General features: G+C 37.8%; 1 protein-coding gene across 6 annotated transcripts in view; it reads right to left on the bottom strand.

Moving 5' to 3' along the window:
- The window catches only part of TENM2 (teneurin transmembrane protein 2), a 900,957-nt gene that overhangs the window by 449,287 nt on the left and 426,577 nt on the right, over positions 1-25,093 (bottom strand). For all 6 annotated transcript variants that reach the window (XM_017825633.1, XM_017825634.1, XM_017825631.1 and 3 more), the window contains one exon: positions 2,973-3,248. In XM_017825633.1, coding sequence (XP_017681122.1) covers positions 2,973-3,248 — 276 coding nt within the window. The remainder of the gene's footprint in view (positions 1-2,972; positions 3,249-25,093) is intronic.

Below are 25,093 nucleotides of genomic sequence, written 5' to 3'. Positions count from 1 at the left end.
AGGAGTATTTTACTTAAATAAACTCAAATACATCATGTTGAATAAAAATTTGGTGACAGATTTGTGTTACATATTCACATTGGCTTGTCTAAAGAACTTGAGATGATCAGATAGGAAAAGCTGCGAGATATGATAAGAATTTAGAGCCTAATCAGATTTCTGAAAATAAAAGTGTTGTTTTTCAAATGTCAATAAGGTGTTTTGTCAGGAAGAATTGCAGTGTATCAAGTAAAACATGGAATTTAATGAGTTTCCATTATTTCAATTTATCTATAAGCATTTCAGACCCGCTAGTATTTCAAGGTTCACAGCATTCTAGTTTATGATAAAATTAAATCATACTAAATCTACAAGTGCAGAAAATGGTCACAAGCTTTGTGAATGGATTTGAATGGGAACAAAATCATATTGCCAGAGCAATTTTTAGAAATTAGGCCTCCTCTGTGCTACTTGGAGATGTGCTAAAAATGACAAAACAGATTTAATAACACCAAAAAAAAAAGTGTTGGTCATCTTGTTTGGGTTTTTTTAAATGCAGTGCTAGGAATTATGATAGCATCTCAATATTAAAAAAAAAAAATCATCTTTTGGAGTTGAACTACTGTTTCGTAACACAACACTTGAACTGTATCAGGGAAAGAGCCTTAACAGTACTTTAAATAAAGTCAGAGGTCTATGCATCATGAGTTCCCTCAAATATTGCTGGGGATAAATTGGTAAAGTCTCATTCTAAGCAATGCCTCGTTTTATGCTGGTATCCTGCAAATCTCAAACCATATCAGAGTGCAAATTTCTCTTGAAATATAGATTCTTGTTACTTCCTCTCCAGACAAACACCTGGCAGGTTATTGATCTGCTTCTGAAGGACAGAGTGTTTATTATGTAGGAAACCACTGCTGGGCACAAGCGTGAGAAATTAATGATGGTTTTGTAAGTGTCCACACTGCGGTGCTGAACCAGTGGGGCAACTGTCAATCTATATGATAATGCATCCCAAAACTTCATGAAATCAGCCATGTGAAGAAGCATCGATTTTTGAGCTAACCAGGGTACGTGGGAGAGTAAGGCTAGAAAGTTTCCTGAAGTTAACACCTCTGTGAATATAACAGTTGCTTCTGACTTGTGTGGTGGTTTTTTTTTTCAAACAACCAAACACAGAGAAACCCTTCTCACAGAAACTTTGCCAAGTAAAAACGAATTCCACATGCTGGCTTGTTTCTTGCTTGCTGCCTGATTATGTTCTTCTTTCTCCTGTTAACATCACTGTTAGAAAAATTACCTATTCAAAATGGATTCACTGCACTGGATTTCTAATTACTTAATAATTCACTTATTATAAGGATGAAATTGAAAAACAAGCAAACAGACTCATTCTTTTATCAATATCTGCGACAATTTGTACAAAAGTAGGTCCTGAAATCACATTTCCTCAGACAAAAGGTGTGTGGCACACTGCTGCCATTGAAATGGAGACAATCACCTTCAGAGAAGTGAATTTCTGCTACAGAATTGAAACCCAATCATTCCATAATGCCAGAATTCTATTAGTCAGGTTTTCTATTTGAAATTACGCTCAGTAGCCTTACCAAAAGTGTACTAAAAATCAGTGAAAGTTGTCATATTTTCTGTGAATGGTACCATTAAAAAGAAAAAAGGAAAAATCAAATAACCAATCACTTATTCCTTTTAAAACATGAGCTTCCTTGTACAAACCATTATTAGTAAATGCACGTTCCCTCCTTGGTTTTGATGAAGAAATGTATCCTGCTACTACAGGAGATAGTACTTGAAGATTCAATTTAAATAAAAAAAAAAGGACTGCTGTTACAAACAAAATCAATGGCACTTTTCTGAACTTCTTTCTATCAATATATAAACTGTCATTTGTTTTTTCCTTGTTTGCTATGACAAGCAGTTGCTTGTTTTTTTAGTGCCTGGCACACCAGCTTTGTTGAAACCGAGACAACTGTCAGTAAGTACAGGGAGGAGCCCAAAACAAACACCTACAAAAACCCTCTCCTGAGAGGCGCCCAAAACGTATCAAACTGAATTTTATCACAAGTAATATGCTTAGCAGAGAGCTGCCTTCATGAGCTGGTGTCAGCTGCTGGAACAGTTGCTCCGAGGGTGTGATGTTAGGGAGGTTCCTCTTCACCTCCTCAGAAAGACAAGAATCAAAACCTTTCGTTTCTATTTTAACTAAGCTGAGTTTGCACCTTCCTCGCTCCACAGGATGGAAGGCAAAAATCACACAAACCCGTTTTTACTATTTTCCCTCTTTAGTTCTTGAAACATATGTAAGAGCAGAAAATACCCCAGCTAAAAACTTTAAGGTGATACACATGAAGAACCTGATTCGAGTGACTGCTGAGCTGTTTTGTCCCAAGTGAGTGGTGCACTGCCAAGAATTAATTTCTGTGACCTTAATAAACCACACCAAGCAGAAGTGTTCTGCCCCAACCTGATCTATAGGTTTGTTTTCTAGAAGTCCCCCAATACCAACATGCAAACAGCAAAGTAATTCTTTTACAACTTCAAAAACATGAAACAAATACATCAAATTAAATCTGATTGTTACGAATTAGCATCACTGTTCCAGCTACCACCACACTGTGGATTATTAATATTACTTCAAGCTGTGTAGAAAAATCACATATGAAAAACTACTTCTCTTAAGAAATTTCTTTCTGCTTCTGATCATTAAGTTTAATTTAATATACTCCAAGCACAAACTTGTGTGAAAGATCACGGTGCGAAAAGCAAATTGTAAGATCAAACATGATATATATCATATGATGCATCTGTGAGCTTCCTGATACTGATGGTTAAAAAAAAAAATCTACATTAAAAAGCAGCTTTAGTCAAACTGAGAAAGTGAAAATACCACCTTTAAAAGAAGACTTGAGTATTTTTAAGTATGACCACATTCTCACACGCGTACATTAGGAATGTATTTTAGAATCAGGCCCTACCGTTCTCCTCGTCTGACTTGTTCTCGTTGTCGGAGTCGGTGAGGGTGAGAGCTGAGTTTTCACGACTTGACAGCCCCGAACTGCGCCTGGATTTGATCCCTCTTCCCCACAGCCTGATGGCATGTTCCGGAGACATCCCCCCCTCCGTGTCCGAGTCGGCATCGGAGCCCGTGCTCAAGGAATAGCCTTGGTGGAGGATTCCTATGTCTGAGCAGTAGCCGCTGCGATGGGGAGAGGGCTCACAGATCCCTAGTTCTGCAAGGGTGAAGTTTGTTCCTGGAAGGGTAATAAAAAAAAAAAATTCATTAATTTAAAACCCAGGGGATTTATTTCAAGCTTTAAAATAACAGACCTTTTTAATTTCACTTAATTATGCTGTGTATCATTCACTTAAGAGTTGGATTCGATGATCCTTGTGGGTCCCTTCCAACTCAGACTATTCTGTGAAATCTGTGAAATCTCTGGTCTAGCAAAACTTAACCTCAAACACAGTAAATGCAGCTAAAATGGACAAATATACAAATATAGAGAACAAAGGTAGGAAAGGTGTCCAAATTTTAAGTTCCTATTTTGGCCCCAAGTAACTAATCACTGAGGTGTGTGATTAACGTCAACCTCGCAACAAGTGTTAATGAGATGACCTGCTTTGCTATGCATCTAACCTTGTATTTGTAGGAGCAGAGCACGAGCTTTGAAGCTGTGCATTTGATTACTAGAAAAGAGGAATTTTTTCTCTGTAAAGCTCATTTGCTCATACACAAGCCTTCCACAGACACAGTGAAAAAACACAAACCCACGAAACACGAAACCTTGGCACCAGCTTTGCACTTTTACATTTGGTGCAATTGGCAATTTAATATCTGCTGAAGAAATCAAGATAGACCTGGTGAGCATTGTAACTCTTTTCTACCTTTTTCCACCATATTCAAGAAGAAATTGTGCATCAGTACCAAAATCAGGAGGTCACCGGGTTTAAAGGTAAAACTTTCAGAAACAATGTCAAAGCACGTGACCTTTAGCAGTTAATAACGACTCAGTGGACAAAGTCTCATACATTTTTAAAGCACATGGAGTCCCCCTGGGTTCTCAGGAAGCACAGACTTGATGGCTGATTTCTGCTTATGTATTTGTTTCCTACAGTAATGAACAGGGCAGTAAAAAAAATAGAGGGAAATATTCACTGGTCTCTGAGGCTTTCAGAGGTTTTGAAAAGCAAAGTAATTTGAGCTTCATTACATTGGGCTGAAACCAGAACTGAAGTCGCTGGCAGTGTAACTGCCAATTATTTAATTAATTTCTTAATTCACAGAGAAACCAGATCTGTGGTCTGTGTTCCTAAAACAGTAGTTTTATTTTGTATAAAATCAGCTTATGTTTTCTCCTCTTCCTCTATAAATTTGTCAGAATAAAGCTCTACAATGGAAGTTCGTAGACTAAATAAAACACACGATTAAGTGCCTTCTATTAATAAGGAAGTTAACCAGATTTTTTTAAAGTATTACAACTCTTTCACAGATTAGCCTCTCCAGTCTCACATCCAGTTGCTAAATAATTTTCTGGATATGGGATGTATGCACACATCTACAGAAAGTAAAACTGGGCCCCACTTAAGATTTATTCCTAGAGCTCATGAATTAAAGGAAGGTGATGGAAGAGGGAGGAGCTGTGCTCTCTTTCACCCCAAGGTTAACCTGTAAATGGGCCAGCAGAGAGTGGCCAAACCCCAGGTAAAGAATTATCACCAGGTGGATGCTTCTCAAGAAACAATGCATTTAGTGGCAATGCTTAAAAAGAATATAAAAAGGCTGGCATTAGAAAAGTCAGCTCGCTTTCATCAACACCAAATTGGCCTGAACCCTCCTAGTTAGGAGCATATTTTACCTGCCTTCTAATATTTAATGTAGTAATCAGAAATTTACTGGTTTAGTCAAAAGCAAGGAACTCAACAGTCATAAAAATGAGCTTCTTAAGTGCACTTCAGTCTAGAGATTTTTTTGCCTTTTTTTTTTTTAATAAATGAAGAGCTCTAACATGACAAATGAAACAAAGTTACTTTTAAAGAAAATGTAAATTTTAATCATGTGCAATTTCAGCAGGAGACATTTAACAAAAACAGTTTGATTGATTATAGTTTTGGTTTAGTCCTATTATCAAGCTAACCTTAAACTTATTAATAGAAAGGTCAAAATCAAACCAAAATAAATATAAAAATATGGAGTGATTGGTAGCTCCATACTTTCTGACTTACGCAGGTAGAGTACATGTTGACATTACATATATGTTAAAATTACTAAACTTATCATGAAAATTAAGGTTTTCAAGTTTTCTTGTTGGCTGGTGGCATAAATGTCTACAAATACACACAAACTACAAATATATTAGCTTAATTAAGCTGGTTTACATCCACGGTAAACCATTTTAATGATATTCTGTGGATTTTAACAGCCCCTACAATCCCATCTGATTTCCCTCTGATTAGCATCCTGTCTTGACGTCAGAATCCGACTGTAACATCCGATGCAAAAAGCATCTTCAGAGAAATTCTTGCTTTATTTGTCTGAGGAAAAGGGTAAAGGCACTGAAAGTGAACTACAGTATTCAGAGAAATCATTCACCCATTTGAGTTTTATTACCCGGCATTTCGGCATCTCTCAGTAACTGACCACGTTTAAAAAATGTGAGAAAGTGGATCACATCAGCTCGAGAACACAAATGGAATCAGCCCCTGAGCCTCTGGGAAAGGATTTTCTGTGCTGCTTCTCAGAAATCTCCTTACAGTCTTACAACAGAAAATCTCAAGCATCCTGATGGTAGACATGAAATATTCTAGAAATTTCCCTCTCTAGTTAAGTTATGTTCTCTGGGAGATTCTAATTAGTTTTACTTAATAATTTTTGGCATTTTCTTCTGCAAAATATTATTTGAGATTTTTCTGTAAGACAGCTCACAGTGGCAGAATAATTTGTCCTTGGATAGCCATGGATAACAATTTTTTCACATCTGCATATATACACGTTTTATATATACATACATATATAAAAGCAGTTGTCAGATATATATTTTACATCTACATATGCAAAAATATATCTATGTATATTATAATTCCTGCTTTCTTCATAGCCCTTTATTTACTGTAAAACATGAGGAAAAGGAGATAGAAATACTATGGTTATATTGTCTAAACCTTTTCTTGATCTGGATCATGTTCTCCTACATCCCTTGTTTCCCTAAAATGAAACTGCCCACATCTCCTGAATAACATATGAACTGCTGTCACTAATCTATTATTCTCTCATTTGCTTAGCCATTATTGCACATTAAGGTATTAATGGCATCAGTAGACCACCCCAGTAAATTCACACAGAGGGTAAATATAATCTGAATGCACAGAAATAATTTATGCCATAATTCACAGCAGAAAGAACCCTACTGTTCCTTTGCAGATGAAGTATAGTCTCAGAAATGATGAAAAAAATACCTAATTCATATTTCATATGCACTCCCCCTGCCAGAATACTCCATATGGGATCCCAATGACAGAAAGCTCACCATGAACAACACAGCCTTCCTTGCCCCATTGCCAGTACAAACTACTCTGAGGTGGAGGGAGGAAACACTGACCCAGCCCGGCCTGGGGTTAAGATTCAGTGTATCCTTCAAGAAGTCTCTTCCTTACAGCTCTAAGTGATTAGGAGCTCAAGCAAAGAACATCGGATCCTTGGTGGTGGAAAAGAAAGAAACTTATTTCTCTTGAAGAACACACAACAAAAAATAAAAAGTCACAAGGTTTTTCATTTGCAACTGAGCTTGGCAGCCTCCATCCCCAGTCCCTTCATCCCTACCTGCAGAAATCACTAGACCATTTCCATTAAAGAAAAGCAGTTAAAACCAGCTGCTCCCTTAAGGTGTGTGTAATCTCTCATACAAAACCAGATCAGTAGTACACTAGTTTAGAAGTGTAATACAATGTTATGTACCTGATCATCATCGCCCATAATCTACATGCTGTGAATAGTCTCTCAATAGATGTTTTCCTTTTAATTAGCACATTAGTTGTATTATCTCTCTAGCACAGTTCCTTTGACAGAAATTTACTATTTCAGTTATTTAGTGTACAAACACTTCCTAAAAGTGTGTTGACTTCAACGATGCACCATTGTACTCATTATCTCCACTGAGCCTAGAAAGCATCCTCACATAAACAGGTTACTTTCACCCAGCCTCTGGGCAGAGGCCTCATTTGGGTAATTAAAACTGCATGAATTGCCCTTCTGAAGGTGAATCTAATCCAGCTGTGATCGCTACAAGATGCCTCAGAGGAAGATCCCCAAACCAGGAATGCACAGATATGATGGATTTGCCTTCAAATCATCGAGTTCACAACTGGACTAAGTCGAAAATCAAAAGGATAACTATCACTTACAGTCTTTGCTACCACAATCAATTACAAGTAGTAATGATAACAAGAATCCAGCTATTTAGGACATCCCATCCTTTCTCAAGTTCTTGTTATGTTTAGAGCTATAATGATTTTGCTGGCACAAGTACCACCATTTAGCTCCAATCTGTGGTATATGAAGGGGTCTCTCTTTTTAACAAACTGTGATGCACACTTAATTTTTCTCAGTTCTTCATGAATTCAGTCATTACAATGGCAGAACAAATGATGACAATCCCAATTTTATCCACTTTTATCCATTTTAAACACTGACCTTTCTTCTCGTCTTCCTTACCCAATAAACAATTGCAATCTCTTCAATCATCCCATTTCAATACTATTCTTTTCCCACAGTTAAAGATCTTGTTCTACAAAATGATTTTTTTAATTCTACCCTATCAGATATTCCAAACTGAGACTCTAGACCCATGCTGACAGATACACTACTGTCTTTATTTCTGAAGCTTTTCTACTATTGTATTTACAATTAAACAAAATAATAATGTAAAACTTTTTTGTAATAAATCTCCCACCTTGATACATCACTATAAAACATACTGCATCTTTCTGATAGTTTAAATGCACTTAAATCAGAAGTATATTTTCTGTGCAACATACAGGAATTTTAACCACAGCATCACAAATGAATACCCTTTGTGGCAAATTCATTAGCATGAAACATGCCTGGAAAATTCTCTCTCTTACCATCATTGATATTACAATGACTGCTTTACAAGCAGCTTTTCCTCCCCCTTGTAATATCCACAGAAGTTATAACAAACTTTTTACCTGGACTCTCCTAACATTCCTATTTCCTACCTCTCTATTCATTTTTCCCTAAATAATAAATAATTGCCCTTTGGTAGCTTAAGGAAGGGGCAGTGTAAGCTCCTGTGGAACAAACTCTGCCCTGATCAAACACAAAGTACCAGAGAACAGATTCCTTGGAACGTAGTAAATAACAATAATGACCAGTCTCTACCTTGTTCTAGGTTCTAAAATTGATAGCTGGGGGTTAAAAGCAGCAGGGCCTCCTACACACTTCTGTTCCTCCCTCCTAAGAAGATTCACAGATGGCATATTTTCACTTAAGATCACTAAATTCCAGGTATTGCTACTCAGAAAAGCTAAACATTTTATAACCAAATTAATGTGAACTTTAACCACTTAAGGATGCTAAATCTTACTTTGAGAGAGCACATTTGTGACAAAGGCATCAGGAAATGCTTTAACAGATGTTACTGAGAAGTGTGAGAGTAGCACAGAGGTCTCGATGCCCATCTCTGCACACGTGGACATAGAGACACGCCCCACTCCAGGTATGCTTTCTACAGTGTAGAATATACATTTACACAATGAAATTTTGTTATAAAGACTAACACAATTTATGCAGTCAACAGTTTTTAAAATTCAAAAGAAACACAGTAGTTTTCTAAAAAGTGAAACTCTGGCTGCCTCGGTCCCTTCTGCAGAGAACTGAGTAGAAGCAGCGAAGAGAAATCTTTGTGCACATTGCAACACATGGTTTGAAAGTAAAATTCATTTCCTAGCTTCTCTCATCAATGGCAGAAACCTTTAATTGTCTTTTCTGTAATATGCCTTGCTTCTTCCTGATTTGGAGATGCCCCTGCTGTGCTGGTTTTGGCCGGGATAGAGTTAATTTTCTTCACAGTAGCTGCTTTTGGATTTTTGCTGGAAAGCTGCTGGTAACTCAGAGAGGTTGCAGCTATTGCTGAGCAGTTCTCACACAGAGTCAAGGTCTTTTCTGCTCCTCATCCCAACAAATAGATGCCTGGCATCACCTTATGGTAATGAACTTATTTTTGATGATATGCTGCTTTAGGGAAAATCACGCATTTATTGTTTTCCCCTCAAATGCTGATGTTGATTAAAAACAAAATCAGATTGCAAGGACAAGAGGACAGACCTAGGTGTCAAGAAAGACTATTATTTATTATCTGCCCCACGCAGCTCAGGTTAAAATGTAATTCTTCAGGGTAATGCTTCACTTTCTTAGTCTATCTTTGATTCACTGAAAGTTTTCCAACTTTTCCCACCTCTGAGGAGTGGTAAAAGGAGTACAGATTCATTTATTACAGAGGGATGTGTTATTCCTACAGCCCAGTCCATTCTGACACCCGAAGGAGACAGAAGGATGCAATTCTGTCAGCAATTGCTCTGCTCTCCTCTGCTGGTTCACCCTCCTGTGGTCTCCCTGGGTGCACTTCTCCTCCCCCTCCTCGCTGATTAAGTGCCAGCAGAAAGCAAATTCCAGGCTGAGCCTCCCCTATTATTCCCTGTGCCAGAGCTCCACAGTTCAGGGAGCAGAGTGATGGGAAAGCCCTGCTCAGACCTGACCCCACAGGCCTGGGCACACCTGCAAACTTCCAGCACTTCTGATCAGACTCCAGGAACTCCACCGGATTTCAGCAGAGATGCACAGACAGAGAGCAGGGAAAGATTTCCAGACTTGGGATCTCTGATTCAAAGCAGGGAGATGTTTAGTTTAATCAACACAACAGTCATGTGATGTTTTCACCGCAGGCAAAAGGAGGGATTTTCTCTTGCATCCATCTCAGAACCAGTCAGATACTCCTTGTCCAGTTTCCAAACAAACCAACCCCGAGGGACATGGCAAATTTCAACCGAAATAGTTTGATCTGTCCAAGTTTTGAGGTGTTATTTTAAGAAACGTGTGCAAACTCAAGTATACATAACACAATAACAGTCAAATAAGATTAGACCATGGTCCTACAGAATTTAAAATTACAGTTTCCAGCACTGAAAAGATGTCATTCGCATTCTAGTCTAGCTCACAAAGATGTTGGTTGCCTGTTGTAAAATCCTTTTAGTTATGTCAGAAAAGGACAGTGAGTTCTCCTTGGTCTCCAGAAAAACAAACCCTCAGTTGACCATATATATATATAAATATAGATATAAATACTTTTTGGATAAAATTGCTGTACAGCTCCTAATCTTCATGATACACTAAACTGAGTGCAATTATTAAGAATGATTTCTGTGAAAATTTGCAGGAAACAACCAGGGGATAAATTAGCTGTTGATAATTTACTGAATTAATGAAAAGTTTTTTCTTATTTTTATACTGTTAAATCAAGATTTTATAAGTGGTAAAAAATAAATCTCTGTTCATGACTTGATAAATAAACTGTGCTCTCAAGAAGCAGCAGAAGTCACAGGTAATAAGGTTTCATACTTTCATAACTGTTTAATTGGGAACTCTTGAAAAACCTGAATCAGCTGTCATCACAGACAAAACCTTAATTGTTTCTTTATCCCTTGCTTCACAGGCTAGGAACATGGATATTCTATATTTTATGAAGGTCCCCAGGCACATATAAAGATTTCTGAACACCAGCAGCTGTCAGCTGTTTAGTCACAAGGTGCTTCTTCACTGTAAATACCACTCACTTAGAAATAATGGTAATATAAATTGAAACCTGCACAGTAGAATAAAAGAAGTTTAAACCATTTTTTGGCTCAGAACTTGTACTTATATTCTGAATGACGCTGCTTGTAACAGGTTTTAGAACTGACAGAAATGCCAGCCTTTAACTCTGCATTTCTAATCCTACTGGAGGACCATCAGTAGACCCACACAAATGACTTCAAGGACTGATAAAGGAATTCACCTAAAATGGAAAGAAGGGCTTCCCAAAAAAATTAAAACAATTCAAATGGAGCACCACATGAATTAAAAAAGCATGTTAAAAAAATCCATACAAACTTCAGGCCAAACTTAGAGAATAATGAAACTAAAGCTATTTGAGCACTATCATTTTTGAGTTAATATGTATTTCATAATCAGATATCAATGAAAACAGATGAAACTCTTTGAGACAGTTTACCTACTAAAAAATAAACATAACCAGATTTTCTTTTATTTATGGTTTGCTTTCATTTGATGAAGAGATCAGGAAACATCTCTATTTATTTGACTGAACTATAAATTGCTTTCAGCTTTCCATTTTTAATCCTAGTAAAATAATTAGTTGTTTTCAAGGTCCAGTCAGTTGTGGTATTATAAATGGATCAGCTGGCACCTATTCAGATACTGTTGGTCCTGAGCTTTGTACAGATGAAATATATACCCTTAATACAATATTTCTGACATGTCCCAGTGACTCTAATTTGAACACTACCTATGCAATCCCAAGCACAGAAAGGGATACCCCAGTTCCCTTGCAGGGAGTGACTGGTCTGCAGAACTATGGAAGGAAGAAATATGACCTCCTCCCATGCACCTCTTTTCTTTCCCTGCACTGGAACTTCCCACACACTCAAACCACGCTGCTATTCTGATTTTCTGATCACTGTATACCCAAGTGCAACCTCATCCTTTGAGCCTGTTGCACTGGGGCAGTGGTGCTGGCAGGCACAGCTCTCCTTGGTGAATGCAAAGTGTTCCTCTATTTTATCTACACTTCCCTCTCTTCCAGTGGTTTAGAGTTTCAGTACCTGTGCTTTAATTTAGATTACTATTCTCTTCTTCAATGAAGAGAAGATTTGTGATGTGCCAATAGATTCTGCCTATTCTAACTTTCTGCTGTTTGAAACTACATCTTTGTTTTATAAAACTCCACCTTAACAACAGGGCAGTTGTTGCACTTCTGTTCTCTGTTCTCTTCCATTTTTGTCTAAAATTTGAGGGACTGCCAGCCCTGACTTCATTGGTTAATACCAGAAGGGAGATTCAAGTTAAGATCATACAATAACTTTGGCATCGAGTTTAACAGGTGGCAAGTGTGTGATCCTCTGAAGAGGAATTATCAAGATATCTCAACTAGAACTATAATTTTGTTGAACAGATTTTTATGTGTGGGAAAATACTGACCCTGATTTTCAAACACTGATTTTAAAAAGAATGATTTTTTCCCCCATGAGGTCAAATATTCTGCACAAGAACCAGTTGTAATAATAAAAATAAATAAATAAATAAAAATTTTTGTGCTCTTCTCTACTGCTTAGTTCTGCATTAAAAATTTCCAGCCTAAACTCAAAATCTTTTTGAGGTGGTATTATTAGGAGATATCACAGTAAATATTACAAAGAGAGCCAGACCAAAATTTGGTTTGTTTGAAAGAGAAGTTAGTGTGCAGGCTGTGTTATCTGACTATTTTTAACACACACGTCATCTCACTTGCTAAGTGCCTTTACTTGCTTCATAAGTGCCTTGCAGATCAGGTGAAATGATAAATTCACATCTCATTGATAAAGGTCAAGTATGCCTAGGTATCATATGATTATATTATTCTTTTTATTTATCATCATCATTATTATTATTTTTTACTTTGCAGCCTTCAATTATAGAACTCTTTGGGTTTAACAAGTGGGAGATTAGATGGGATTATTCATCAATCCTCACACAAGTTCACACTTTTTAGTCCAAAAACATTTTGCAAAGAAGTATTTTAGGCTAGCTCACGTATTTCCTTCTTGGCTATATGGGAGCCAGAGGCAGTTTTGAACCTAAAATCAGGGTTTCTTTTGAAAGGGAATGTGGATAAGGTAAGGACAGCACTGAAGACCAGGGATGGGAAAAAAAACCAAAACAAAAAACATCTCCTTTCTCTCGCTTACAGGATACCTTGGATGAGAACTTGGCCATTCCGCTCCCAGCCCCTTTTTCCATGATGTGAACACTGCCAGCAGAGCTCTGTGGTGCTCTTGAACATCTCTTGCCTGTGGCCTTTCAGCCACTGTCTTATCTGAAAAAATTGTTTTCTTAATTGCGGGTGTGAGAGGGCACAGGAGCTGAGCTGGCCCCTGGCTTCAGATGGCTTAAGCCACCATGACAGGCTCTGGATACTCACAGATTTATCCATCACTTTCAGAGACTGAGGAACCTCTGATTCAGCTAAGCATATTAAAACTTGCCAGCACCTCTATTTAAATTTCAGATTTGTGGTTCTCAAAGGCATTTAGTTGCTCTATTTTCTTCTTTTTTATCTCTTTAAAGACTTCAGAACAGAGAACAGACATACACGCTGCAAAAGTACCCGTGGATTTAAGTTCTTCTAAAACTTACTTTTGTCATGGAAACTGAACACAGAATATGTTTTATGGATTTTTTTTTGTATACTTTTTTTTAACTGAGAATTTGGTGAACAATGTGCATGGATACATAATTGAGGAGAAAGCCATTTCCTCTGTCAGTGGGAATGCCAGAAGAAAGAACCCTCAACCCAAACCAGTGAACAACCCAACCTTTCAAGGATTTCTGACCCTGAAAGTCAAAGGAGAAATCTATAGCAGAAATAATCAGAAATGTACAGTACTGATAAATTGTGGCCCTCAAAGTACTTTCAGGGATAACTTTCTGAAGTCCACAACAGGAACCCACAAATCAAGTCCTTCAAAGTCAACAATTTTCTGTGTAGAGGGGAAAGATACTTTTTTTTAAAAAAAAGAAAAAAGCATTTTTGATAAAAATCAAGCACTGAACTAATGATATTCTTACCGATTCTTCTTAGCAGCACTTATATGTAAGAACATATTTGCAAATGAGCTCAGAAGTGAGGTTGCTTTTAAAATAAAATGCAGGATAACATGCATGGACAGCAGGTACCACAGACCCTTGGGAAGTGCAGTATTTACCCAGGTAAGTACTGCCCTGACCACGTACAGAGCACAACTCCCAGTGTGGTTTTTGGGGTGGTGCTGGAGTGCTCTTGTTAGTGCTGTAGTCTCTGTGCCTCCATCTCACAGCCAGAATTAGTAAAGCCTGACTTGAGAGGGCTGGGAGTAGAAAACTTGTTAACAGGAAACTGGAACAGTGATCACCAGGCATGTGGTCTGGTGTAACCAACCCACTGGAGCTCTGTGACAATGACAAACACGCTGCCATTTTGTTTCACCCAAAATTGTGGGGTTTACTCTTTGACCTATTTAACAATAGTTGCCTCTTCAGAGTCCTGCAGGCACAGCAGACAGCAAATGGGCGATACTGCTCAATATTTGTTCCCCTGGCAGACTAATGCCACTGCTATTCTTTTATCAGCTTTTAACATTTCTGTTATCAGCAAACTGCCCTTTGTAGAGGGGAAAAAGAACCCTACACCAGTCTGCTCTTATGAATGCCTTGAGCCTTCAAAATTAACAGTGAGAATCCTGTGGTCACAGTATACTCCCGTCTTAAGAGCAGATGTGGCACTGTATAGTTTTGGTATTAAGTCCTGTCAAGCCTCCTTTCAAGAAAAGAACTATTTATCTACTTAACACAGAACATAACCAACTTTTGTAAGTTTCATATATTACATTTATTTCAAAATGCTTGGCATTATTAATCCTTTTTATATTGTTAATATAAAGATTCTGCTTCAAAACCTCAAAAACCCAGAAAGTTTATTTTTTTTCCTCTCTTTTTTGCATTGCATGCACTGATGAACTAGCCTGCTCAGCAAGCATTTAACAGATTAGACACTTGAACATGGTTTCAGGCAATGCTCTCTCATGTTTCTGCGTATTGCCTGATAAACACTTCAAAGTAAACCGCTCATAAATATGAAATGAAAAGCCAAGAAGTCGTTATGCACAGCTTTGAGATACAAATCTCTTTATTCCCCTCTGAAGTGGAATTTGATTGACATAATGAGTCATAGATCCTGTCCAGGGACACACTGCCTTATCCCCTTTTCCTCAGGAGACAGGGAGTCTTTAAAGAAATCCACTTCAGAACTTTCTGATCGACAGCTACAGGAAAAGTTGAACACTACCCACATTTATTATTTTGTATTAATACCTACCTTGAGGACCGTGACACATGTCAAAGATTGGTCCCAAAGCCACGAACAGGCCCCAGTAACTAACCCTGGTAAAGGAGGCCAAAGCCAAGATGGTTATTTTATCTCATTATCACAGACATGGTGACAGGATAACAAAGGACAGTTCCCAGAGCCCACAAGGGTCCGTGCTGAGCTGGGCACTGCTCCCTGCAGGGATCTGCTCATCCACAGGGTCCCTCTGGGAGCCTGAGGAGCAGCAGCTCCATTCCCACCCATCTGGGAACAGCCATTTCCTAATGAAGCTCCATGAGGAAGCAGGTGAGCCCTCTTGGCTTGGGCTGCTCCACCACCAGACTACATCTCCTGCTCCGGTGACACAGATCCCCCTCCTGCCTGGCTCTACCTGCTGGACATCTCCCACCTTGGGACAACAGCAGAGAGGGTGGCCAGGGGTGATATCACCCTGAGGAAGCCCACAATGCTACGACCCTCATTAGCAGGCACATTTATCAGGTACAGACCCCCACAGTCATTTCCTACACTTCACAGGCCCGTGCTGTGAAGGAAATTAAGACTTTCATGTGAGAAGGAGCAGTTAAAACCATCTAGCCTGAAAAACCTCTGAAATGCTAATTTAGATATTGCTGTTAATAAATGATACCCATATGAAAATGACAAAACCTATGTAATTGTTGGTCATTGCTATTCCACAATATGCCTATTCCAATAAAAGTCGAGCTTTAAGCCACCGCAGTGAAACTGCTCATCAGTGGCACCATAAACAAAATTATGGTGCAATAAATTGCTACCCTACACTGTTCTATTCACAACCTGCATTTGTAGTATTTGTGGAGGTTTTTAGAATGAATCCAGAAAATACCTGCCTAAATAAAGATGCAACTTAGGGCACTTTATTTGCCAGCCATGCTGCATGCATTAAATTATACATCGTTACTGGCTTTTGTTAGTCGGTGCTCCCTGTGAAATAACCATACATAAAGTATACAAGATCCACCACTCACAACTTCTTTCTTTTGTTAGTGGTAGTGCTATTATTAGTGTCAGCTATGAGCCATTTGCATGATTTACACAAAAATACATACATCGTTAAGATTTAAAAGGCAACAGTAAAAAATTAGCTTAATTTGTGGTGTTCAAAATGCGCTCAAAAATGGTTTTATTTTGCCCATAAAAATGAAAGGCCAATATCTATAAAAAGCTCAGAGTGAAACAATGAAATGGTGAGAAGACTAAATATTAAGATGACTGAATTCCTATTACATGTAAATAATGCAACATTAAAGTCTCGTTTTGCAGCAAAAGGCTGAAAGGGAGATTTAGAAGCTGAATATGATGAAAAAGCCACAATGTGGTATCACCCTCCATCTACAAAGATCATCTCTGCCTTTTCTCAGTCCTCGCTGGTTGACATTACTGAGATATTATTTTCCCCTTTGAAACATTTCTTGTTAAAAAACTTTTACTGTTGTTACTTATTGTTTGCAAATTGCAAACATGTCTGGACCCTGCCCTAGGTATTGTGAATACTCTTCCTCCTCTGCTGTACATGACTATTTGCATGCTGAAAGGCAATAGTCTGCACTGGCTTCTCTAATCACTAGTAAGTGATGAAGATTTACATCAAAATACAAATACATGAACTGCAACAAATACTGAGCAAAATGGGCAAGTGCTTGAAAAAGCCAAAAACTAAATCAAAACTTACAGTTTTTTACAGGCATTCTCCACTTTTGCAATTTTTGATTATGGATTGTCCTTCCTATGTAAATTAAAAATCTGTGGCCCAAATTGCAACTGTTTGTAATTATTTTGAATATTTGTGAGGAGTCATCACCATACACAGAACTAAGGAATTATGGGCATGCACCTCGGCATATATCTGCAAAAACTGTCACACACAAGTATTCATTGTAACACATGTATTGTTACAGCGTACTCTGGATGAATTGCCACACTGAAAGGCAAATGAGGCATCTGAAATATTCTGAATTACTGAGAGTCTTCACAAGGCCTTCTGCAACAATTAAATTAATATTACACATATGAGTAAAATCACTTACTACAAAAATGAACTAGAGCCTAAAATAAATAACACTTTCTGATGACAGCTATCTTAGAAATCGAGTGTGTTTCTATAAACCAATGTTATTTTAAGAGACTACACCACAGTTACTGAGCTTTCATCACAAGATGTGAAATGTTTTGATAGGGCTTCAAGCAGCATTAGGTATTCTGCTGAGGTCCAACAGGCACAGCTGCCAGTCACACCCTTGGCTCTGTCACTCACTTCAGCACAGGGAAACCAAGTTGTCTCCAGGATAAGGGCTCCTCAGAGATCTGCAATCGCTGCTTGACCTACAGCTGAAAAGCAAGTGCTTTGCTCACCAGATCTATTAGCCCTTTGACTTCATTCATTCACTAGCTAATATAAATACATTGCTAAAGCGAGTGATTAATTCCATTTCTTTGGAGAGAGTGTTAAATTCTTGAAGCCTTTAGTGTGACTATCCATGGAGGTTCCAAAAAACTCTTATAATTGGTTATCAATTATGGAATCACAGTGAGAAATCTGGCAAGAGCCACTAAGCTCTTTTTTTTTTTCCTTTTCACTTTCCCTCCAAGAATAACCTTTCCTCACTGTACCAGAGTTTCATGTAAAATAAGACACTAAGACAACTATCATCTCTATCTATTTTTATGCAGTTATCTTTCTGCTAGAAGCCTGTTCAACAAATCAACATCTTTCCATTTCTTTTCTGTGCTTTCCAGGTTTGACATCAACACAACAGCTGAAATAACACTCACTGTTGCTCCTAAAGGAACAAAACTTCCACTAAACACTGCAGGAGGTAGACAACTTAAAAGAGAGGAAGAAACCCCAGACCACTTTTGCACATATTGCTGAATGCAAGTTCTTCCCTCCATTGCTGGAGAGAACCAACAAATATTTTAAATTGCCTAAGATGTCAGTGTGTAACAAGGAGTCTGGAAAGCATTCTGACATAAAAATCTGGGAATCTGACCTGACAGTCCATTGCTTTGACATGAAGAATGCCATCTTTTTTCTTCTATATTTAAGATCTAATATATCTTGGCATCTTCTGATCCAAGGACGACACTGTGATGAAAACACCATTCAAAGCAAGTGTCCAGTCTAGAAGAGGAAGTTTTCTTCCAATCATCTTGACTGTTTTCTTCATTTGTAACCAGATAGAGAATATATATACAGTCAGGTGTGATTCTGGTTTTTAAGTTTTGTAAATAAGGCTTATCTTAAACAAGTTCCACATAGCTGGACATAACTGGCTGAAGAAACCCAAATTTTGGAAGCATCTATAACAACTTCCTTCCCTGCTTAAATCTCATTCTGTGGAGAGAAAAGAAGGAATACCTTCGCATGTGTTATAATCAATTCTAGTTTTTCAGACTGCAACAGTTATAACTGTAAGAGAGAGGCCATATCTGCTGGTTCAGTCTCTGAATTGCCCTAAGCTTCACCAGTTTTCCAAAAAAAAAAAAAAGTATACACAAAAATGCCACAAAACCCCAGAGAACTCTGCAATATGTGCAAAAAGGAGCATTTAATTTTGAAGGTGTTGGTAATGCAGACGTTCATTTTCAGTGCACACAGAACAGTTGCAGCTGAGTCCAGACAAATGAGCAAGAGTATTTTCAACTCATGCATATGTTTACAAACAAATTCTCCCCATTGATGCCAATTGCTAAAATTTATTAAATCAGCTGAAAAATTTCAACAGAAAGTCAAACATTCAACAATTTTGTAACCCTGAGCTTATTTGAAAGCTGGCAACTAAGTGGAAGAATATGTTTTTTGTAGTCAAACTAAAAAGAATACAGATAACTATATGCACTTCTTTGATTGCCCTTTTCAACATATATATATTCTAGTACTCTCAGTTCAAGAAACAAGTAGTTTTGGGTACAAGAAGCTTATTTGTATGAGCTGCACTGCACAGCTGCGTGTGCAAAGGCCAACAATAACCTGAGCTCCACGTCACTTGAAGGATGCCTTCCCAGAGCCTGCATTTCAGTGATGGAAAGCATGATCCTCCCTCCACAGTATGCACTGCACTATGCATTTAGTCCTTGGAGAGCTTTCAGGATGAAAAGACTATAGTTATTACTACCATCATTATTATTAATGAAAAATACACATGTAAAATTAGGTTTCGAACACAGTGTTTTATAGCCCCTATTTGTCTCTGTGGACACACGCCATAATGGCTTTAACAGACCTTTAACACTCACTGACTAATTAATCTTTACACTCAGGACCCAGCACTGAGTTTTATTCAGTAAGGAGCAGAAAATAGCATCCGTGGATTGGGCTTGCAAGGTCCACTGCATGAATAAATTGACAGGCTACAGGAAGAGTTGGCATTAAACAGCTCCTCTCCTCCCCTCAGTACCCCTGGAACAGCCTTCAGCAGCCACTGAAGTTTCCCTTCACAAACTTCTCACATGCAATTTATTTTCATTTCCTAAAGTGACTCTTTTCAACCTTACAGGGACTCACTCTTCCAAATACATTGACACTGATGGAAAAAAAATATTACAGGGACTAGATATCCCTTTAAAATATAACTGCATTTCCCATGCAACCAAAGTGTGCACCAGCAAATTCAGCTTGCCTATGGAGAGCACGAACGAACCATACAAATTAATAGACCTCAGCAATTTGTCAGAAAAACCTTTAGGCTTCCATTTCCAACTCAAACATGTTCTAAATATGAAAAAAAAAAAAAGCAGGGGGAAAATATTCTGCGAAAAAGAAAGCACAAAGAGAAAATACACCACACAATTTCCTAATAGAATAAATTCAATCTTTACTCCTCTTAAAAGAATTTGAAAGGTATTGTAAAAGAATAAGCGTATAGGAGTGAATTTCCCTCATCTCGTTTGCATGATACAGTTACAGTCAATATAGCTTACCTGGAGTCCTGCCTTACTTTAGCTGTAAAGCCAGACAACCAGAACACAGTCTTCAGCCACAAAAATTAAAGTATTATGTGTTTAGTAGTCAAGCTTCAGTGGCAGACATTTTACCAAGATGAAATTACTCAGGTTCCTAATTTTTTTTTCTACTATAGGTAAACCCTGGTAACACTCTGAAATTCAAGAACACGGTATCTGCTTTATTCCATGAAGTTAGCTTCAAGAATAGCTTACTCCATCTCTTCTACAAGTAAAAATTATACTGGGGAACAAGCCTTGTGAGCTGCAGCACAGAAGCAGCAATGACAACAGTGCAGCACTTGTTTGGAGAGTCAAAAATGACCTTCCCAGAGTGTCCCCTTAGCAAGGGAGGTCACAGATCAGTTACCCTGTGTATCTCACAACAAAGCACCCATTTCTCTGTATGCCCGTAGAGATAATATTTGTCAGATTAGCTCTTTTTCTTTGGAATTCCTAACCAGTGGTTTAGTGAGGCTACATTTCACAGCAGAGAGCTATTAATTAAAGTCCAGTAGGACTCAAATCTGTGCTTATTAACGGTTGGATGGACCTAAGTAAAAACACGTCTACTCCCACACCTCAGTCTCCTCTCCTTACTCCCTGTTTTTCCTCACTTGTTGCAGCATATTTTCTGTTTCCCACCATAAATTCCACAAAATCCTCCCTATCAATGAGCCATATTCTACTCTCAAGCCACCTCTAACTGATCTCTCAAGCCTAAAAAAAGGAGAGGGAGGTGAATCAACCAGGAAACAAAATCCTCAGCTGCCATCGCTTGATCAGCTACAGCTTATGGTTTTATCTCCCCAAACATTTTCCCATTATAAAAAAAAAAAAAAAAGAAGGCTTGTAATGCTCTATGCATCAGTATATGTAAAAAAAAAAGACTTCAGAATTTAATAGGGTTTTATACAGACTCGGCTTTGCGAATTGCACTTATCCAAAAAAAATATAAAAATATCTAAAGTCATTTCTATTTGATTTGAATCCATTTATGTATGACAATATCTGCTATATCCTGACAGGTCACAGCACATGAAACCAGCAGCTGGCTCTCTTCCCACTTACCTGCAATCCTCTCAAGTGGGGGAGGAAAGTTAACAAGCACTGTGTAAACCTCCTCCACTGCTTTAGAATTAAAAGAAACCCCGGCGTAAAAAAAAAAAATAAATTAGGAATCCATTAGATTAGTTTTTACTCAGATTAACCATTTACTCAAATGGTCACATTCAGGCCACCTTCTGAATTGGCAGCACATCTTGCACGCATTTTAAAAGCAACACGGTGCAGAAATAGTTGCTTTGTGAACAGCTACATCACATTCACCAGGTCAGAAACAGCCTTTGCCCTTTCCATCACAAAACTGTAAGCACAAGGAAAATATAATTCCAGCATAAGAAAGACTGGAAAAAGCAGCTTCATAACTCCAGTCTATTGGTCCAGCTCATCAGAAACACACAATGATCCATGACATAGCACTTACATATAACATGAAGGGTATGGTTCAAGACAGAGTAGAAGGGAGGTCAGTTATTGAACCAGAAACTCGCCTTCTGTCCCCTCCTAGCACAGCCTCACCTTCCCTGTGATGAAGTGTCACAGGTGAGGAAGAACAGGCTGTGGATGTACAACTGGATTACACACAGGTCACAACTACTGCAGGACTGGATCTGGATGGTATCACATGTGCCTTGATTCCTCCTCCTTCATGGACATGAATTGCAAAGAGATAGTGACCCTTGGACCTAAATTTGTTAATGGCACCTGCAAACTAGAAGAGTTGTAAGGTTTTTTTTCAGGCTAGAAGAGAAACTAATGGTAAATTACAATGTAATGGGCATGACAGAGGACTCTGCCTTAGGTTTCCTGTTTATGATGTATCTGTTCTGAACAGAAAAAAAAAAATCATCAAATATCACATAAAATGTGTTAGAACATACACTCTTCATAGGGCAGTGCCACTGAAGTGATTACATACATTTAGTTACTCTGAAAATATCTCATTATTATTTGCAAGTACCTGAACAAAACATTCACCCCCATGCTGTGACACCACTTCTGCAGCTGAACATCATTTGCAGCCACCACCATCACGTGGGAATGGGAGCCTGACTTCTGTTGGGAATTGTGCAGAATCTTTATAAAACTGAATTATCTACGTCCGTGTGTCTGGGGAAGAATTTAACTGCACAAAGTTAAGAAGAAACTCTGAAGATTAAACTACAATATATACCTATACCAAGTCTGACTTTTAGAAGTGTAATAGCTTTACTTTGATGTAATGGTTTCCAAAAATCAACTAATGAAACTGAAGTAAGGTCACTAAAATAATGAATAAGAGTGTCCACAAAGTGAATTAATGCGGTTTTACTACTATTTTAGACTCCTGTGATTTTTTCTCCTCAGTGTCTTCATTTAGATACACCTGTAGTTTAATTTTCTTGTTGGTACTGATAATTACAAGCATCGCCTCCATGTAAAATGTTTCAACTTCTAGGAACATATTTTTAAATTAATCGGATTATGCATGAATGGGACTGTTTTGTTTAACCACGAACATTTTAAATTACCTGGATTTTAATATACTTCTTGCATGTATTTTTTTCTAAAGTTCCCTGAAGTTTAAAGACTTTATCCTGCACTGAAAAGTTAACTGAGGATACACTCATATTTTCTTACTTTCTGAATATAAATGGGTGGATAAGGAAACTCCTGGTCTTCTGGCCACCATATATATCATCCATACATGTATATATTTATATTCAGTACTGTTCATATTTAAGCTGCATCATAGTTTGTGAATATACTGGAGTATCACACAGAGAAGAGATTCCTACCATTACCCTCCATGTTACTCACCAGAAGAGAGAAACATTATTGGGTAAAGGACAACAATAACAAACTCAAACCTTCATTTTAACTTCATGTTTTAAAATCAAGGCTGGCTTCATAATTTTCTAAAAGGAATGATTATTTTTGACAGTGAAATATACCCTGAATTTCAGGAAAAAAGCGACCAGAAAATAATCTTGTTCTGTGTTTTTTTAATGATTGTACTGAAAGCTTTACAGTGCTTAGAAAAATAGAATAATTTGAATAAGCCAGTCTTAGCTACTTCATTTTTTGCTAAACACTACAAAAATTTCACATAGGGCTGCTAATTATACTGGTATAAGCAATCTAAGCTGTTATAAACACCAAGGAATCAAGTGACCACAACAGGACACTTCAAACACATTTTTCCTTCTGCTCTTCAACCATGAAGGCATTTACTGGCTATGACAATGAAAACCCCCCTGATTCAGACCAAGAAGTTGAAATTCTTGTGCTTGGCCTTCCCAGAGTGAAAGGGGCCATATCCATGCCATGGGAAACGTGGTGTTTCTCCTTCCCTTGTGGTGCAGGGAAACCCATGGGCTGCTCAGGGGTTGCATTTCACCTGTGGCCTTCTCCCAATGGAAAAGCTGATTTATTATGAGATCTCCTGACACCACAGGACACTCATAAGTTTTACTGTAATGGAGACTGTGATATATTTTCCTTTAGAGTAACACTCAGAGAATCAACACAAAATTCTCTCTCTGGACAAGATCCTCCACAGCGAATCCCGGGTTTAGCCAACGGGGGAGAGTCTTAAAACATGCTCAGTCAAGTGGCAGTGACATTTTTTTGGGAGTCACCACAGTGAGATGATAAACTTGGATTCACAATGAAAGACATGGTTTTCACCGACTTCTGAGATACTATTCCCATTTATAAGTCAGAGTTGGATGACTCCTAAAAATATGGGCAAATTCAGCTCGTTTTTTTCTTCTTCTCTTCTTCCTTTCATTTCACCACTCATATCTAAGGTGTGAGAGTCCTCACTCAGACTCCACTATTGTCTCTCCTGAAGCCTACCTTTCCTATTTCTTTGACTATCTTTTGTTCTCCCCTATCCAGCAGTGTCAAACTTCTTTATTCAATAAATTACATTAATAAAGCTGTCAGACTGCTTGAACAGGAGTAATTCCTATGTTAATAAAACCCAGTAAAAGCGTGTCTTCGACTTCACCTTCATATTTTTAAATTCTATTTGGTAACAACAAATAAAGCACTCTGAGCTTTATTTTTCTAAATTATTATTACATTTCTTTGATGGATAAAGGCAATATGTATTTTCCAGAAACACCAGAAAATTAGATGAAAGCAAGACACATGGAATTAAGTGAAGTGGAATTCTCCCTTGTGATAGATGGTTTGAAGTTTCACTAATCAGAGAAGTTTGCAAAATAATTTCTGATTAGTTAAGAATACATGCTTTACAGACAACAGATAGGGAAAAGCCAACAGTGGAAATATTAGCTAATATAAATAAAAATGGATTACTAATCTAAGTGCAAAGATTTTTTTTTGCCTTTTTCAGCTCACAATGTTATTCATGCCCCTGAGCAACTCACTTAATCTCTTTTCTCACGCACTTTGTAAGATGGGAACGAACCAACATCATTTATCCCACTGGCATAATATGTGAGGTAGAGTAAGACAAAAAAATAACAAAATCCAAACATCTCATAATTATTTAAATAGGATTTGGTACATCAGGATGACATATATAATCTTAGCTTTTGTTCTCTTCAGGAAAAAACCCTATGAATTACTTAAAATGTATACATTTTTCACTCTTAAGCATTCCACCTCTGTCTTCTTCCATTTTATATCATTTTTAGCTACATAAAAGATGAAGTAGATGCATTTCAAGTTGTTTTTCTTAGACTTGAAATCTCAGGGACTCTTCTCATTTACCACCTTTCACCACAAATTAACATGCACATCAAGACAAGTTCATTATCATTTATAGGCCTGTTAAATAGATGAAAAAAGAACTGCATCTTAAAGTGCCCTGGATTATCTACTGGTATTCAGTGCTGAATAATTTTAGAGTTCATAATCATTAGTTT

Source organism: Lepidothrix coronata, unplaced genomic scaffold, assembly GCF_001604755.1.
Source record: "Lepidothrix coronata isolate B3197 unplaced genomic scaffold, Lepidothrix_coronata-1.0 Scaffold121, whole genome shotgun sequence".
Taxonomy (NCBI): domain Eukaryota; kingdom Metazoa; phylum Chordata; class Aves; order Passeriformes; family Pipridae; genus Lepidothrix; species Lepidothrix coronata.
The sequence above is the reverse complement of the archived record's forward strand: the minus strand, read 5'-3'. Positions and strand labels throughout refer to the sequence as shown.